The 15,645-nt window shown below is 34.5% G+C and overlaps 1 protein-coding gene across 4 annotated transcripts in view; it reads left to right on the plus strand.

The window, feature by feature from the left end:
• Swt1 (SWT1 RNA endoribonuclease homolog) overlaps positions 1 to 15,645 on the plus strand; it is an 84,987-nt gene that overhangs the window by 39,490 nt on the left and 29,852 nt on the right. For 2 of the 4 annotated variants that reach the window (XM_010631736.3, XM_010631737.3), the window contains exons 14-16: positions 1,776 to 1,924; positions 5,337 to 5,524; positions 10,034 to 10,165. In XM_010631736.3, coding sequence (XP_010630038.1) covers positions 1,776 to 1,924; positions 5,337 to 5,524; positions 10,034 to 10,165 — 469 coding nt within the window. Of the gene's footprint in view, positions 1 to 1,775; positions 1,925 to 5,336; positions 5,525 to 10,033; positions 10,166 to 11,933; positions 12,094 to 15,645 lie in introns of those variants that run through there. The other 2 variants (XM_033762139.1, XR_004516656.1) reach the window with 2 other exon arrangements.

Consider the following 15,645-nt stretch of genomic DNA (forward strand, 5'->3'; position numbering starts at 1 on the left):
TTTTTTTTTTTTTTTTTTTCCTACTTTTTTGTTGTACTGAGGGGTTGAAACCAGGACCTTCACATTGAGTTACATTCCATGCCCTTTTAAAATTTTGTATTTAGAGACCGTCTCACTAAGTCACTAAATTGCCTAGGGTAGGCTCAAACTTGGGATCACTTGCCTTGACCTCTAAGAATGTTGATCTCTCTCTCCCCCTCCCCCCACCATGCCCAGCTAGGTATCTCTGTCCTGAATTTATCATATTTATTCCCCTTTTCCCCTTAATCTTAGTAAAGAATTTTTTAAAGGCAGAAATAAAATGATTGATTCAAGCATATAAGTGTAACTACACAGACTGCATGGGAGAAATACCTTTAAAAGAAGTTGTGCCCAATGTCTTCCTCAAGAGATCTATGAGGCTCACTGTATCTACAATCTGTCCCACATTTAGTATATCTTATTTCTTTGCACAGGAATTCAAATTAGTTACTGGCTTTAAAAAGAAATAAAAGTGTTCCTGTAAAGAAGTATACTGGATTGGAGGAGGGGATGAGGGGTAAAAAAGTAAGATAGAAGTTTGGCTGTAAAAACAACATTCCATTAGAGTTTCTGAATATTGAGGAAATAATTATGAAAACGTAATTTCAAAATTTCATTTAACCTTCAGTGTTTCACTGGCAAAGTTCTGCTTGTGTAAGTAATGCACAAGGATGGTTTATTTTTAACTCATAGTACCAATGAAGAATCGTGTTCATATTTGAGAATATGATTGTCCCTGACATTGTGAACATTAAAATAGAAACAAAGCAAACACATTGTAGTGTGGTTTTGTTGCTTTTGAAAACTATTATGTAGCCTTATCCCTTAAAATGGAAATGTTCTGTTCTGAGATTTGTGGCATTAGAAATTACTTAGTTTAATTGTTCATAACTTTTTAAATCTTTGAAATTATTTTCAGCACCTTTCCCAGCTAGTCTTGAGCATTTATTGTAGGTATTTTTAGCTTCTTGAGATAAAATTATTACACTTTAAAAATATCATTTGTAGATTATCTCACTAGTTTACAGGAAAAAGTATTCTGCTAGCTTATTTTGCTTCTTGCTGCTCCCCAAATTCTTTATTTTTATTGAAGTCTTGTTGCACACACAGAGATAACATTATTTTCAACAAGTATAATATTAAATCTCATGTAATGGAATTGAGGGAAATCACTACATGGTAACTGAGTTGATTATGACAGACCAGAACCTTCCTGCTTGCCACTAATGTGTGACTTTTCTAACGTCTTTATAGTAATCTGAGTGTGAAACTGCCTTAGGCTGGGCATGGTGGCAAATGCCTATAATCCCAGCACACAAGAGGCCAAGGCAGAAGGATTGCCATGGGTTCAAAGACAGTTTGGATTATAGATGAGTTCAAGGCTACCTTTGACAGCCTGAACTACGTAGTAAGACCCTGTCTCAATCCGAAAACAACAGAAGAAGGAAGAAAGAGCTTCAGCTTTGAAAGTTTGTGGTTTGACTTGTGGTTATCTCTTGTGTGGTATTAGGTCATTTTACTTTGAAGTTGTTTGTGTTGAGGGAACTCCTGAATATAAATATGTTAGACTTAAAGGACTTTGTCTATAACTAAATCTCTTTGTTGCTTTTTATACCAGAGGGATAAATTAGGAGTGGTATGTAGGTGTAAATATATACTCTTTTTAAATTTAAAAATTATATTAGTGTTCCAATGTCATTTTGTGTTTTATACTCATTTTTACATATTTTTCATTCTTAACTTTTTCTTACCAGCTAATAATGCAGTGGACTTTACAACTGTGAAATTCTTGCTTCAAGATTCTAAAAGCTTGTTACACGCTTTTAGTATAAGGTCAAATTATGATGGTATTCTTCCACAGGCCTTTGCTCAAATAAGCAGACTACTACAGATATTTGCAGAGGTAAGGTATCTCTGGAATGCCATGTAGAGCACCCAGTCTTATACATTCTAAAAATGTATTTAGCAGGCAACAGTAGATAAAGGATAACTTAAGTTTAATTTATTCTGAATACCAAAAGCATTAATCAGTTTATTGAAGTGTAAACAACTTATCAAGAGTTATGAAATACAAATCCCTTTATGGAAACAATATCACAGGAGTTACTGGGAATTTATATTACTTTATTTATGGGTAGAAGAAATTTATACACTATTGTTTAACTATTCATCTCTAGTGCTTCATGCCAGTCTCACATTCATTAGAATCAAATAGAAAGTACTGCTATTATTAGTGTTAAGTAAGTACTGAATGAAAATTAAATAAATAAAAATCTATAAAGACCTTAGTGCATAGTAAGTAATGAGTGCTATATAAATGTTTGATTAAAAATCATTCAGTTGCTTATTGTATATACTCTTATTTAAAAGCCAAAAAAAAGAAGCCTTAGGTGTAAGCTACTTTTATCTTTTTTGGTTTTTGGTACTGGGGATCGAACTCAGTTCCTTGAGCTTGCAAGGCAGGCAGCAAAACCACTGAGCTAACCGTCCCTGCCTGGCCTTGTTGCTTTTATTTTAGATGTGTATGGTGATTTAAAAAAAATATCTAGGCTAGTAGGTAACTCATTGATAGTGCTTGCCTAGCATTTGTAAGATGCCATGTGATTCCCCAGCACTGCATAAAAATAAAATTCTCTTAGGACAGAAACACATATGCCTTTCCATTCATTTATATTTAAAAAGTTCATAGTTTAATATGAAAAGGCAGAAATGGAAAGGATCCTCCCATCTGGGTCTTTTTAACCCAGAAATTAGACTTTTACAGTTGGAGACCATAACCTCATTTATAGATTGCCAAGAGTCAAATTCTATTTATGCCTCTTACTTCTGAGTAACCTTGGATGAGTTATTTGACCTTTGTATGCTTCAGTTTTCTCCATTATAAAGTATGGATAGTCATAGTATGTTTCATAGGGCACTTATGAGTATTAAGTGAGCTAGTAAATATAAAAACCTGACAAAGCTCCTGTACATAATAAATTCTCATAAATATTAACTCTTATTACTTACAGCATTGGACATTTTATTTTTTCAATTTAACAAGCATAAAGTTAACAACCCATGAAGTTTAACCTTTAAAATCATCTTTTTAAAGAGCATGTAAATTTAATCCTAGTGAAATGGAGAGATTTTACTAAGTTTTTAAACTCATAATTTTTGCCATTCTATCAGTATTTTTAACCTATTAATATTTTATTGAGTGATATTTTAAAAAATAATTACTTGAGTCATTGCTCTCTCTTTTTTCTTGAGGTAGGGTCTCACTGTGTAGTTCAGACTTAAACTTACTACGGTAGACCCTTTACCTGTGAACTCAATTGGTTCCCAAGAGCTAGTTATAATTTAATTTGGTTATAAGTCAGTACAGCTGAGTTCTGGATTTTTACCTGGGTACATGCTATAGATAACAAGAGGCAGATGAATCTTCCATTAACCTAATTAACCCAAGTTGTTCAAATGTCAGGCTAGTTGTAACTTGAGGGTCCACTGTATGAAGCTTAGCCTGGCCTTGAACTCCTAGCAATCCTCCTCCCTCAGCCTCCTGAGTGCTGGGATTACAGACATCAGCCACTATGCCTGGCTTATGTATCTCATTTATTTTGACATAAAATATGCTTAGATCTATTTTTTTGTTTGTTTGCTTATTTATTTTAACAGGGTTTCACTCTGTATTCCAGGCTGGCATTGAACTCACCGTGTAGCCCAGGCTGGCCTTGAACTTTCAGTGATCCTCCTGCCTCAGCCTCCCAAGTGCTGGGATTGTAGGCATGCACCACCACAGCAGGCCTCTTCTATTATTAGTTTTTATGAGCCATGCTATTGCCATTCTGTACCATCTTATTTCCTCAAACCTATATCCTCTGTTGCTGTTATAAACTTCTAATTCTTTCCTGTTTTGTTCTTGTTAGTTCTTACCTTTCCCCATTCATTTTTTCTATTCATTACCTTCTATTTTTTAATGTTATATTCTCCCCTAACAATCCCATTTACTAAGACTTGCTTTCATGAGAGTTATTCTCAAGCCTCAGGTTGGCATTTATAGGTACATGCTAGGTATCTTTACTTAGATAAAAAATATAACTTTTCGTTTTCCTTCTATATGTAGCCCAGGCTGGCCTTGAATTTGAGTTGATCCTCCTGCCTCAGTCTCCCAAGTGCTTTGATTATAGGCACGTACCACCAACGCCTGGCTTGTTGGTTAAAAAAAAAATCTTAGGATCTTCCTCACTCCTTCAATCTATAATTTTTGGCCAAATTAATTTTTTTTTTTTGGTTTTTTGAGACAGGGTCTCACTATGTAGTTGAGACTGACCTGGAACTCGCTATGTAGTCCAGGCTGGTCTCAAACTCAGCGTTCTTCATGCCTCAAACTCCTGAGTGCTGGGATTACAGGCGTGCGCCACCATGCCCGGCTTATAATTTTTGGCCAAATTCTTAAAAATATTTATTGTATGCAGCCTCTGAATTCTACTTTCTTTTGATCCATAATTCAAGTGTTCAGAACTTCTGGATTATCCAGTGCTTTGCTAACCAGTCTTTTTTGTTTACACTTTTCTGTTCCATTGTGTTGTAGTATTCAGAGTATAACACTACCTAAATTAGAAATCTTCAGTGGTAATTTATTGTTGCTCAATTAAATTGAAAGCCTGTCAATCCATTGACTGCCTCTAAAGAGGGATGGTGAGGGCTAAATTAAAAAAGATGATAGAGACTTGTGTAATTTCAAAGTATATGGGGGGCTGCGAGGTCAGAGCATCAGAGCGGGCAAAGGCAGAGAAAGATGCTCTGAGCTTGCCACTATTTATTAGGTTGATTCATAGGGAGTATCACATGTCTCAGAGGGTGGCGATAATCTTGAGTTCACAGGATTATGCTGATATAGTCTTGCCTTTGAGCATCACAACATCATGGGACCAGAATGATTCCCAACATAGAAACATAAAGTTTAAATTAAATCCTCACTCTTTACATCTCTTTTCAGCCTTTTCCACTTTTTTTTTCCTATTTTGAGGTTCTTAGAGCTTGACTCCATTTAGTTTTATGTACCACATGTGTAAAAATTTTCACGTAGCATTCTCAGACATTGTCATATTAGCTAAAAAAGTCACTGTAATAAATAGATTGGAAGTAATTTGCTTTCAGTGGAAAATATTTTTGATATTTTTTATGCTTTTCTGGGAATATTCTGTGCATAATACAAGAAAAGTAGTAGCTGGCACTTTCCAGAAAGTTCACACTTTTGTAAACACCGTTGATATTCTGTTTTTCTCACTTAGTGAAGGAATAGCTGCATTTTAAAATACTTATTTCCCTAGGTCAAGACAAAATTTAAGCCAAATTCTTCAGAAAATGTAATGAGTAAAATGCAGGAAGACACTCCTCTGGTGAAGTCTCATAACCAAGAAACCACTGTTTTCTTGGGTTCTCATCTTCCCCAGTCCAACAGGCATCAAGAAATCTGGTCTGTCCTAGAGAATGTTTGGATTACAATATATCAGAACAGGTACTACATTTCCAAGTATTCTTTAACTATAGAGTTACAAACTTGTTTTCTTTAGAATTTCTGTTATTATTCATTGAACAGTTAATGTTTATGTTTGAGTTTAATGCACTAGATTGTCACATTTTAAGGGCCTTTTGTCAAATTTCACTTTGGAAACTGATACTTAAATAGATGGACTTGTCAGAATTGCATAGGAAATTTTAAAAATATATGCATAAGCTCTATCTCTAAAAATTCTAACTCAGTAGGAATGAGCTTAAGAGGACAGTGCATTTAAAAGAACAAAACCTCTCAAATTTTTGATTCAGATATGAAAGCTTGTTGAGAGGCATTACCTGTGTATATGTCAAAACCAGTGAAAAGTCACCTGGATTAGCTAAACAGTTTAGGGTGCAAGGCCTTGATAAAATTGAAAATAAAAGTTCATGTAAGATTTTTTTTAAAGGAAGATAAATACTTTTGTTTCAAAGGAAAAATTATTACTTTGGTCACATAAACATAAAATGGTAAAATGATAGAGGGGCCATTTGTGAATACTTTTTTAAAACAGACTGTTGTTATAGTAGCTGAAAAAAAAAAACTTAGAATCACTGATTTTAAAGTAGATAAACCCCACTCTCCCCCATCTTATACTTTCCCCTAAGCCCATAATCTTTATATAAATAATTTACCAAGCAAGTGGCATATAGTATTTTTGGTTCACGAGTCCAGCGCAGTGAGATAATCTATTTGTTCTAGATAGATATTCACAAAAGCAGCAGAGTACATAATATCACTCTGTTCAGACACCTGTTCTCAAGAGGCTATCTCTTACAACATTGTAGATTTGTGGCTCATTTTAGTCCTGGACTATGATTAAAATTTTTTTTTCCAACAAATAACTTATCAGCTAGCTTTGTGGCCTGTCATATTAAAGAAATAACTATCTGGCAAATCATCTAAGGAAGACAATATTTAAAAATTTGTATGTGTAAAGGAAATAATTTCATTTGTTTTTTTTCTAGTCTTTACATTTTTTCAAGGTTTGACTGATCAGAATATTCTGGCTAGCAGAAAGTTACCATATATTACTGGTCAGGGAATACTACTTTTAGAATAAAATATATTAAAACCATATATAAGATCCTTTAGTTTTTCTTTAATTTAGAAAGCATTTGAATACTTTATGTAATATCTCTGTTTGTATTGAACACTAGAGAATTATGTGTTTCTGGTTAATAGACCATATAATAGCATTTCAGTCAGTAGAAAATGTTTATTTAGCCCTATCTGTGCATATTTACTTAAGACTACTTCATTTTTTTCTCATGCCTAGTTGGTACCAATAAGTCTATGCATGGTTACTCATAAAATCGCTAGCTAGTGTGCTTACATACGACTGTTAATGCCATCTTCTTATCCCTGGTTTAATAATCATTTGTGAACCTATGGCACATCAGATCAGGTTTTTGATATTTCTGTTTATAAGGATTTTGGATAAGTTCTAGCGACCATTACTGATTCAAATTCAAAAAAGCCTTTCCTGCTGTTTTTCATGTGAGCTTCTGAGACTTTTAAAAATACGTATCTTTGAGATTCATTGTGAACTATAATTAAAACGTCTTGCTTTTTTCCATCACCTTTTATTTTGTGACTTAGAACTTTATTAATGCTGTGAAGGCAAAGGAAATTTTTGAAGTTTCTCTTTTCTTAGTTTTTTGTTTGTTTTTGGTACTAGGAATTGAACCTAGTGCCTTACACTTTCTGAGTATACACTCTACAACTAAGCTACAAGCCTTGGTCCCAAAAAAGATTGCTTTTGACAGTTTATTGGATGGTTTATATATTTTTTATTTTTTAATTTTTTGGTACTGGGGATCAAACTCAGGTCCTTGTGCTTGCGAGGCAGGCAGTTGAACCACTGAGCTAAATCCCAGGCCCAAACTTTTTTTTTTTTTTTGTACCAATTATCGAACTCGGAACCTTGTACTTTTTAAGGCAGGTGGCGGAACCACTGAGCTAAATCCCCAGCCCTGAATAATAATTTTTTTTATAAACTGACTACTCACTAACCAATTTAATAATTTATCTAATCTTCAATTTAATGAGTGACAATAGATTGCAGCTGTAACTGATTTGAAATGTTTTTTAAAACCTCTTCATGATTTTTAATCACTGACATGATAATAAAATAAATGTGACATATTAGAAGATCTTTAAAATTGATTTAATCTATTTTTGTATATTGTTATTTTTGTGTATAAAAATCGTTTGAACGAAAAGCTTTTTTCCTTAATAAATGCAACCATGTTTTTATGGAACATAAAGACAGTTACTGGGAAAGTCATAGCCTTCCTGAAACTCAGTTCTCTTAATCTAAAATCAGAGAATAGATTTAGATGATCTTTAGCTCTGCATCTAACTTATTCAGAAATTTCATGAGTTTGGGATATTTATTGTTTAGTTCCATTGTCTTTTTCCTAAAAATATTTCATTCACCTCTCCCAGGCACTACTAGCTCAATAGTAAGAAGACGTGAAAAAATTTTACCGAAGTTTTACTTAAACTTGGGCATTGTGGTTCATTTCTGTAATCCCAGCATTTGGGAGGCTGAGGCAGGAGGATCACCATAAGTTTGAGGCCAGACTGGGTAACATAGTTCAGGGCCAGCCTGAACTACACAGCAAGACCCTGTGTCAAAAAAATAAGGGGGGTTATCTAAAGATTTAGATTATATGTTGCCAATAGCTGACTCAGAATGAAAATGGTTTTTTAGATGTTTTCTCTTGCTTTGGCTCTAAGCAGTTGACCTAAATTTTTTTTGGTGGCACATGCAGTGGGAACAGGATGTGAGGTTATTGAGACAAGGACTCAGCATGTAGTCCATCGCTGGCCTTGAACTCTATGTATGTAGCCCAGGCTGTCCTTAAACCTGTAGTCCTTCTCCCTCAGCCTCATGTGTGCTGGGATTATAGGAATGTAGTACCATGCCCAGCTGACCTACATCTTTTTTCAGAAATAAACTTTTTATAAATTTTACTTTAAGCTAAATATTTTAATATTCTGTAATATAGTACATGCTGTTTTATTGACTAAAATACATTTTCCTTTAGTAAAACATTTATTAATCTATTTCTGCAGATTTCCCATGTTTCCCTCTTACAGAAGTATGTTTTGTTTTGCTGTACATTCTTATTTTGTTCTTTTACATTAGGCCTTACAGCATGCTCATAGCTGGTATTAATACCTGAGTTGACTTTTACTAGTTCATTCCCATCAACATAACAGAAGTTATAAATATGAACATGTAACATTAAGACTACTGTTTTGGAGGATTTTTTATGGTAGTGAGGAAAGCATTTTTCAATTTCTACAAGACTGATATTTAGCAGTTGTTTTTAGCTCTAATAATATGAGAAATCTGAGATTAAAAGATTCAACTATCACATTTTAGGACATTGTATATTAATAATAATGTATACCCAGTTTTGTTTTTAGGCATATGTGTTAGTTTCCTAGGGCTGCTGTAACAAATCACAGTAAACTGGATGATTTAAAACATGTACTTATTTGCTTACAGTTGTGAGGCCAAAAATTGAAATCCAAGTGTCTGCAGGGTTGGATTCTCTCTGGAAATTCTGAAGGAGAATCTATTCCATGCCATTCTGTCTGCTAGTGGTTGTCAGCAATCCTTGTATCACTCCAATCTCTGACTTTACAATTTTTAGGAACTACTCTAATCCAGCCCTCATTTTAAATTAACAATTACATCTTAAAGACCCTATTTCAAATTAAATCACATTCTGAAATTCTCTGTGAACACGAATTTTGGGAAGATAACTTTGACAGTACAGCATGTTTGGCTTTTAATATTGTGGCTAAAATAGTTAAATATTCTATGTTTTTTCTGTTTACATGGCATAAGAGTATTTTAATGGTTTGGTTTTTCATCAGGTGGCTAATTCACTGTTTACTTAACATTTGTATAGTGTTGGACACTTGATATGTTACTAATTGTTGGCTGATTGTGAATAATTATTAATTTATGCTAGATTTCTGGAAGTGGAATTACTAGGCTAAGCTTCCAGTTTTAATTGACAAGCTCATCCTTCTATCTTTGAGGACTGACTCGAATACAGATTGATAATATTACAGTCTTTCTATCTCTAATGATCTCTTAGAATAAAAGTGTTCACACAGTTTTGTTTTTGTTTTTTTTTCCCCCCACTTTTCTTTTTTAGTACCAGGAATCAAACCCAGGGCCTCGTGCTTGCTGGGCAGGTGCTACACCGCTGAGCTACATCCCTGGCCCCACACAGTTTTTACAGTATCACTTTAGATTTGGTGTAGAGCCGGATCTGGATTCCTTGCATAAATATTAGCCTCAACCTTTCCTATCGCCATCTTACTTATAACTTAAATAGATCATAATTATGAGAAATTAATTTTATTTTATTTTATACAGTGGAAAAATTTAATGTGCATGTATATGTGTAAGTATCATTTCTTTTTTTTTCCCCTCTATTTTAGCACGGATGTGTTTCAAAGATTGAACTCAAATTCAGCTCTGACTGTTTCAAAAATAGCATCATTTGAAGAAGCATTTATGTATCTTCAAAAGTTAATGGCAGCTGTAAAAGATATTCTTGAAGGAATTCAGAGGTGAACAAAGCTTCATTTTTATATTACTTTCCACCTTTCTTCTAGATTTATCAGCTTTTTTTTTAAGAGTTGCTAGCAGTGTTCCAGCTAGTTTTATAAACTTCTCCCTCCCCTGCAATAAATCCCTATCCTGTATCTCACTTGCATCACAAGAATATTTTTACTTTTTTCCTTTCTGGAGAATAAATATGTTAAAATATTTATTATTGTCCTTTTAAGGCAAATACAATATTTTTAACATGATTGAATTTCTGTTAGTCAGTACTACAAACTGAAATATATTGTGAGAAGCAACATAGTCTTAAGATGCTTTGAGAGTTACACATGTTTAAGTACTTGTCTTTATTTTTATATAGTTCTAGGAAGTTATAGAATGTTCTCTGGCACCTTTATAGCCTTAAAGCAAATTCTTTCATGATTCTAAAGAGGATAATTCTAAAGTTTGTAGTTGTATGGGTATGTACTAGGATCACTTTACTTGAATTAGATATGCAACTTGCTAACAGAAAAGTAATTATTTATAAACTTTAAAAAAAAACTGGACTGTTATGTCCATGTTTGAGAAACTTGGAATTTCCAAATGGTCTTTTTTTTCTTTTGTCTTTAATGATTTTTAGAAACTTAATTTCATTATTAACATATAGAAAGCATTTTTATTTCTTTGGCTCGTATTTGGCCTAAGTGATTTTTTTGGAATGAAAAATAATTCAAGCCTTTTGTTATTTTTAAATTATTAATGAACTGAAATATATCGGATTCTAACATAGGTGTTACCTGTAAGTACTAATAATCGTTTTATAACTTAACTATTAAATAAGAATGCCTTGCTTATGATCGTTATGAAATAGTTATGTTAAATCAGTTGTTCAATTTAGGTTGCATTAAAAGTCATGCATGACAATACCTTTTCTAAAAAAAGGTAAGGACATAAATTTGTCTTTAATCATTCAGTAAATATCTATGGAGTATTAGCTATGCAAACTTTGACTCCAGACAGCTTATAGAGATAATGCAGTCATGTTAAAATGGATACAGTAGCCCCCCTTTTCTGCAGGCCTACATTTCAAGACCTCCAGTGGATTCCTGCAACCACAAACAATAATGAACTTTATGTATACTGTGCTTTTTTCTTATGACAAAGTTTAATCTGTAAATTAGGCACAGTAAGTGATTAACAGTGCTAACAAGTAATAAAATTTAAGTAACTGTATACTGTTAGTAGGGTTATGAGAATGCTGTCTCTCTCAAAATATCTTACTATATTAATCTTGGATCACTGAAATTGTGGAGAGTGAAATCCCAGATAAGGGAACTACTGTAAATGCAGTCGAGAGCTATTACTAGGGATGCATGCAGTGCAGGAATGGAGGGTCTGGCAAAAGATGAGGCTGAATTAAGAGACTGGAGGAGAATTTCTCATAGGACATACAAAGCAGTTTCACTTAACCGGTAGGTGAGTACTTCCCTATAGAAGGCTATAAATTATGAGTCATAACAAATGTTTCTAGTCTAAAAGCTTTGGAAATACTGTGTACTATACTACTTTTGGGGGAGAAAAAAATATATGGGTGTATTAGTGCTTTAAAAATGTATGTTGTAGAAAGACCTTTTTAATTTTAGAAGCTTTAAGACATACTGATACCTGCGTCCTCCACACAGAGTCTGAAGTAATTGGTCTGGGATGTGTTTGGCTACCGAAAGATTGATTGATTAAGTGAATGAATGAGTGATTGGTTTTTCTTTGACAAGGTCTTGCTATGTTGTTTAGTTTAGGCTGGTCTTGAGCTCTTTGTGTGGTCCATACTGGCGTCAAACTTGCAGGGATCCTCCTGTCTCAGCCTCCCAAGTGCTGGGAATACAGGTATGAGCTACTACCCCTGGCCCAACTTTAAAAAATTTCTTCAGAGGGGCCAGGGATTTAGCTCAATGGTTCCTCTGCCTTCCTTGCAAGTACAAGGTCCCAAGTTCGATCCCTGGTACCAAAAAAAATTTTTTTTCTTCAGAAAATTCTAATATATTGGCAAAGTTGAAAACTGCTATCCACTATACTTATCTAGTAGTTTTCAGAGTGTGGTGTGTCTGGAATTTGTTAAATGTAGATTCTCAGGCCCTTCCACACATACTGAATCAGAAACGACACATGGTACCCAGCCCTGTGTATCCTCTAGGTAATTCTGTATAGAGTAAAGGTTGAGCATCACTGGCCTAGGTGGTATTCAGTGCTGGTGACAGATTATAGTTACCTACAGAGGACTTGGGCATTGGCATTTTTACCAATTCCCCAAGTGGTGATTGTGGAGCCAGGGTTGGAAAGATACAGCATGTACTACTTAGATAAGCTATATTTGAAATAAATCATTACATGCATTTTAAGGCTGATGACATTTTGTTATCTTTTTTTCCTTGTAAGGTTCCATAACCCCAGTAATAAGAAAATGTTGGTGGCTCTGTTACCTTTTAGCATGTGACCTAGGATAAATTATTAAAGCTATTCTGAGCCTCAGTTTTCATCCATAAAACAAGCATAGTAATAACCTTCCCATATTACGGTGCCTTGGTAAGGTGTCATTCATAGTCAAACTGGCACATCCAGGAATGAGTACTGCTGCTTCGCTATCTGAGCAGCTCACTGGGATAGTAAACTCAGTACTAGTGATGAATTAACGACACAAAGAGTAGAAAGGAAGAGACTTTTTTGGAAAGGGGTGAAAAGGAGAAGATAGATAGCTACCCTGATAAAGACCAGGGTAGGGGACTTGGGAAGGCAGAGGATCCATGGGTCCTTTGTTTCCAGCCTCCATTATAGGTGGGGGCAGAGGCCCTTCCTCCACCTTGAACTTGCTGTAACTTGGTTGACTTCTGGGCACCCTTGTCTACATCATTTCTTTTGGTTTTCTTCTGTGGCATCTTTCTGTCTGTTTGTCCTTGACAAGGCCTTATCTCCAGGTGGGCAGCTCGTTGTCAAGGAGGTGCCTTATTCATGGATAGCATAAAGTTAGTGAGGGGCATCTATTGTGTTAATATAGTGATCCTAGAGTGAAAAAACAAAACAAAACATTAAGTTAGTAAGAGCTTTTCCCATTGTTAGTTAGCCTCCCATCTCTCTGCCCTCAGCTTTTTCCCTGGTCCTTCGGTATAAATCCCAGTGTCATTTGGTGCCTTTCTTTATCTGGGTTTTCTCTTTTCCCAATCCTTGAAATTGTTCCCAGGGGAAGTGCTCTAGTAAAGTTTTTTAACTCTTAGTCAGGGTTAGCTAGAAGACTAATGAGGCTCTTATTTTGTTCTTTATTTGCCTACAGGCTCCTTTCCCTTACAAAACCAGTATTTTTCAGCTATGGGATTAGTTAAAAATGCAAAATTCTAGGTCTTAACCTAGACTTACTGAAATAAAAATATCTATAGTCTGTTTTTTTTTTTTTTTTTTGTACTGGGGATCGAACTCCGGTCGTTGTACTTGCGAGGCAGGTGGCGGAACCACTGAACTAAATCCCCAACCCTCTGTAGTCATTTTGTACTGCAGGGAATTTGTGTTTTTAACAAGTTTTCTGGGAGATTTGTGTGTAGGTGGAGAGAGCTCACATTTAAAGAAAGAGAATCTAAATGTTATAGAGAATAGAAGGAAAAAAACAAAACAAACCTTGTAAATAAAAAGAGGGCTTGGAGGAGGGGAGGGGAGTGAGAAAAAAAGTAAGATATACCATGTACAGGTACAAATTCCCTATGATGAATGTTATTCTGTATATCTAAAGTGTACTAATAAAATTTTTAAAAAGGAAGGAGGAGGGGAGGGGATGGAAGGTGATGCCACTTCTCATCTTACTTGGCGTCCTCCATGGAACTCAGAATACTAACAAAACAGTTATATCAACACCTGTCTTTATAATACCACTAGAGGGCACTGTTAATAAAATTTGCTCATTTTAAAATTCATTAATAAAAATACTAAAATTATGTTATTTTTTGACTCTCTTTGTTTTTTGGTACTAGGGATTGAACTCAGGACCTTGCACTTGTGAGACAGGTGGTGAAACCACTGAACTAAATCCCTGGCCCTATAAAAATATATTTTGATTTTTTTTTCTTCCTTTTACCTGGTACTGGGGATGAAACTCAGGACCTTGTGCTTGTGAGGCAGGTGCTGTACCACTGAGCTAAATCCCTGGCCCTAAAAATTTTTTTTAACTATAAGTATTAGTCTTTTTCCTTTTAGTTAAATTTGAAATGTTTAAAATATATATTTCAATTTTAATAAAGCTCTAAACATGACTGTGGCTATGTTATACAGTTGGGAGCAGAATACCTAATTTTATAGTTTGAAAAAGATTGGGATATTGTGGATTCTTAAATTTCATAAACATTTTCTTTTGGATAGGAGAGGAAATTTAATTAGCTTACTATTGGTTTAGAAATTGCTTAGTTTATAAGGTTTCGTTTGTAACAATTAATTGGACAGTTGAATTGCAAATTCTAAAAATAAGGAACGTGCTACTTATTCATGGATAAAAGACATTACTAAATGTTTACATGTACTCAAACTGGCCTCTAATAAAAATCAGTGAGGGCTGGGGATGTAGCTCAGTGATGGGAGGCCCTGAGTTCAATATCTAGTACCAAAAAACAAAGCTAAATATATTTGGGCCAGGTATTTAGCTCCGCAGTATGGCACCAGCCTGGTAAACACGAGATCCTGAGTTCAATCCCCAGTACCAAAAAAAACAAAACAAAACAAAACAACAAAAACAAAAACAAACAAACCTGAAAACAGGTCTTTTAATCCACCTCTGAGACTCAGTAATGTGAGCAGCTTTAAGTTGAAAGCTAGTAGAGAACAATGAAAGTATTTTAGGTATGTTTTTGTGTGTGTGAAATAAATGATAAACTTCCTGGTTTAGAGATTAAGAAAAAAGGAAAGGTAAGGGTGTAGATCATAAACTGCTTAGGTTTTTTTATATAATTGTTTCATCTTTATAAAAATTGCAGCATTTTTTTGAAGTGTATAAAATAATGTTTTCTTAGGTCCATATTTTGTATTATATTCAGTATAGAGAAGAAGGTGAAGGAGCTACTATTCCTCATAAACAATGTGGCACATGTTGAGAAAATTTCATATGTAAGGATATCTCTAAACTTAGATAACCTTTTTTTCCCTGTCATTTTTGGGGGTTGTATTTAAATGTAGCAATAGGTGAGCGTGACTGGTACATTTAGACATGGTCATATGCTTCATGGGCCTGGTCATGGATCTGCTTTTGGGGAGTTGTGAACATTAGAATTGTTTTGACAACTTTGCCCTTTTACTACTGCCCCTTACAGACTATACTACTAATAACAGTCTCAGATGTAGAGGGAGGGAGGAGGGAAGAAGGAAGGGGAAGGGAAGAGTATTTATTTTTTTTATTTAGGTAAGAAGAGAAAAGAAATGACAGTAGGTGAAAAATAGGATGTCAGACTCTGTTGGAAGTATTTTTTTTTTTTTTTTT

This window comes from Fukomys damarensis, unplaced genomic scaffold (genome assembly GCF_012274545.1).
Source record: "Fukomys damarensis isolate Sample0158 unplaced genomic scaffold, DMR_v1.0_HiC HiC_scaffold_11, whole genome shotgun sequence".
In the NCBI taxonomy this organism is placed as follows: Eukaryota; Metazoa; Chordata; class Mammalia; order Rodentia; family Bathyergidae; genus Fukomys; species Fukomys damarensis.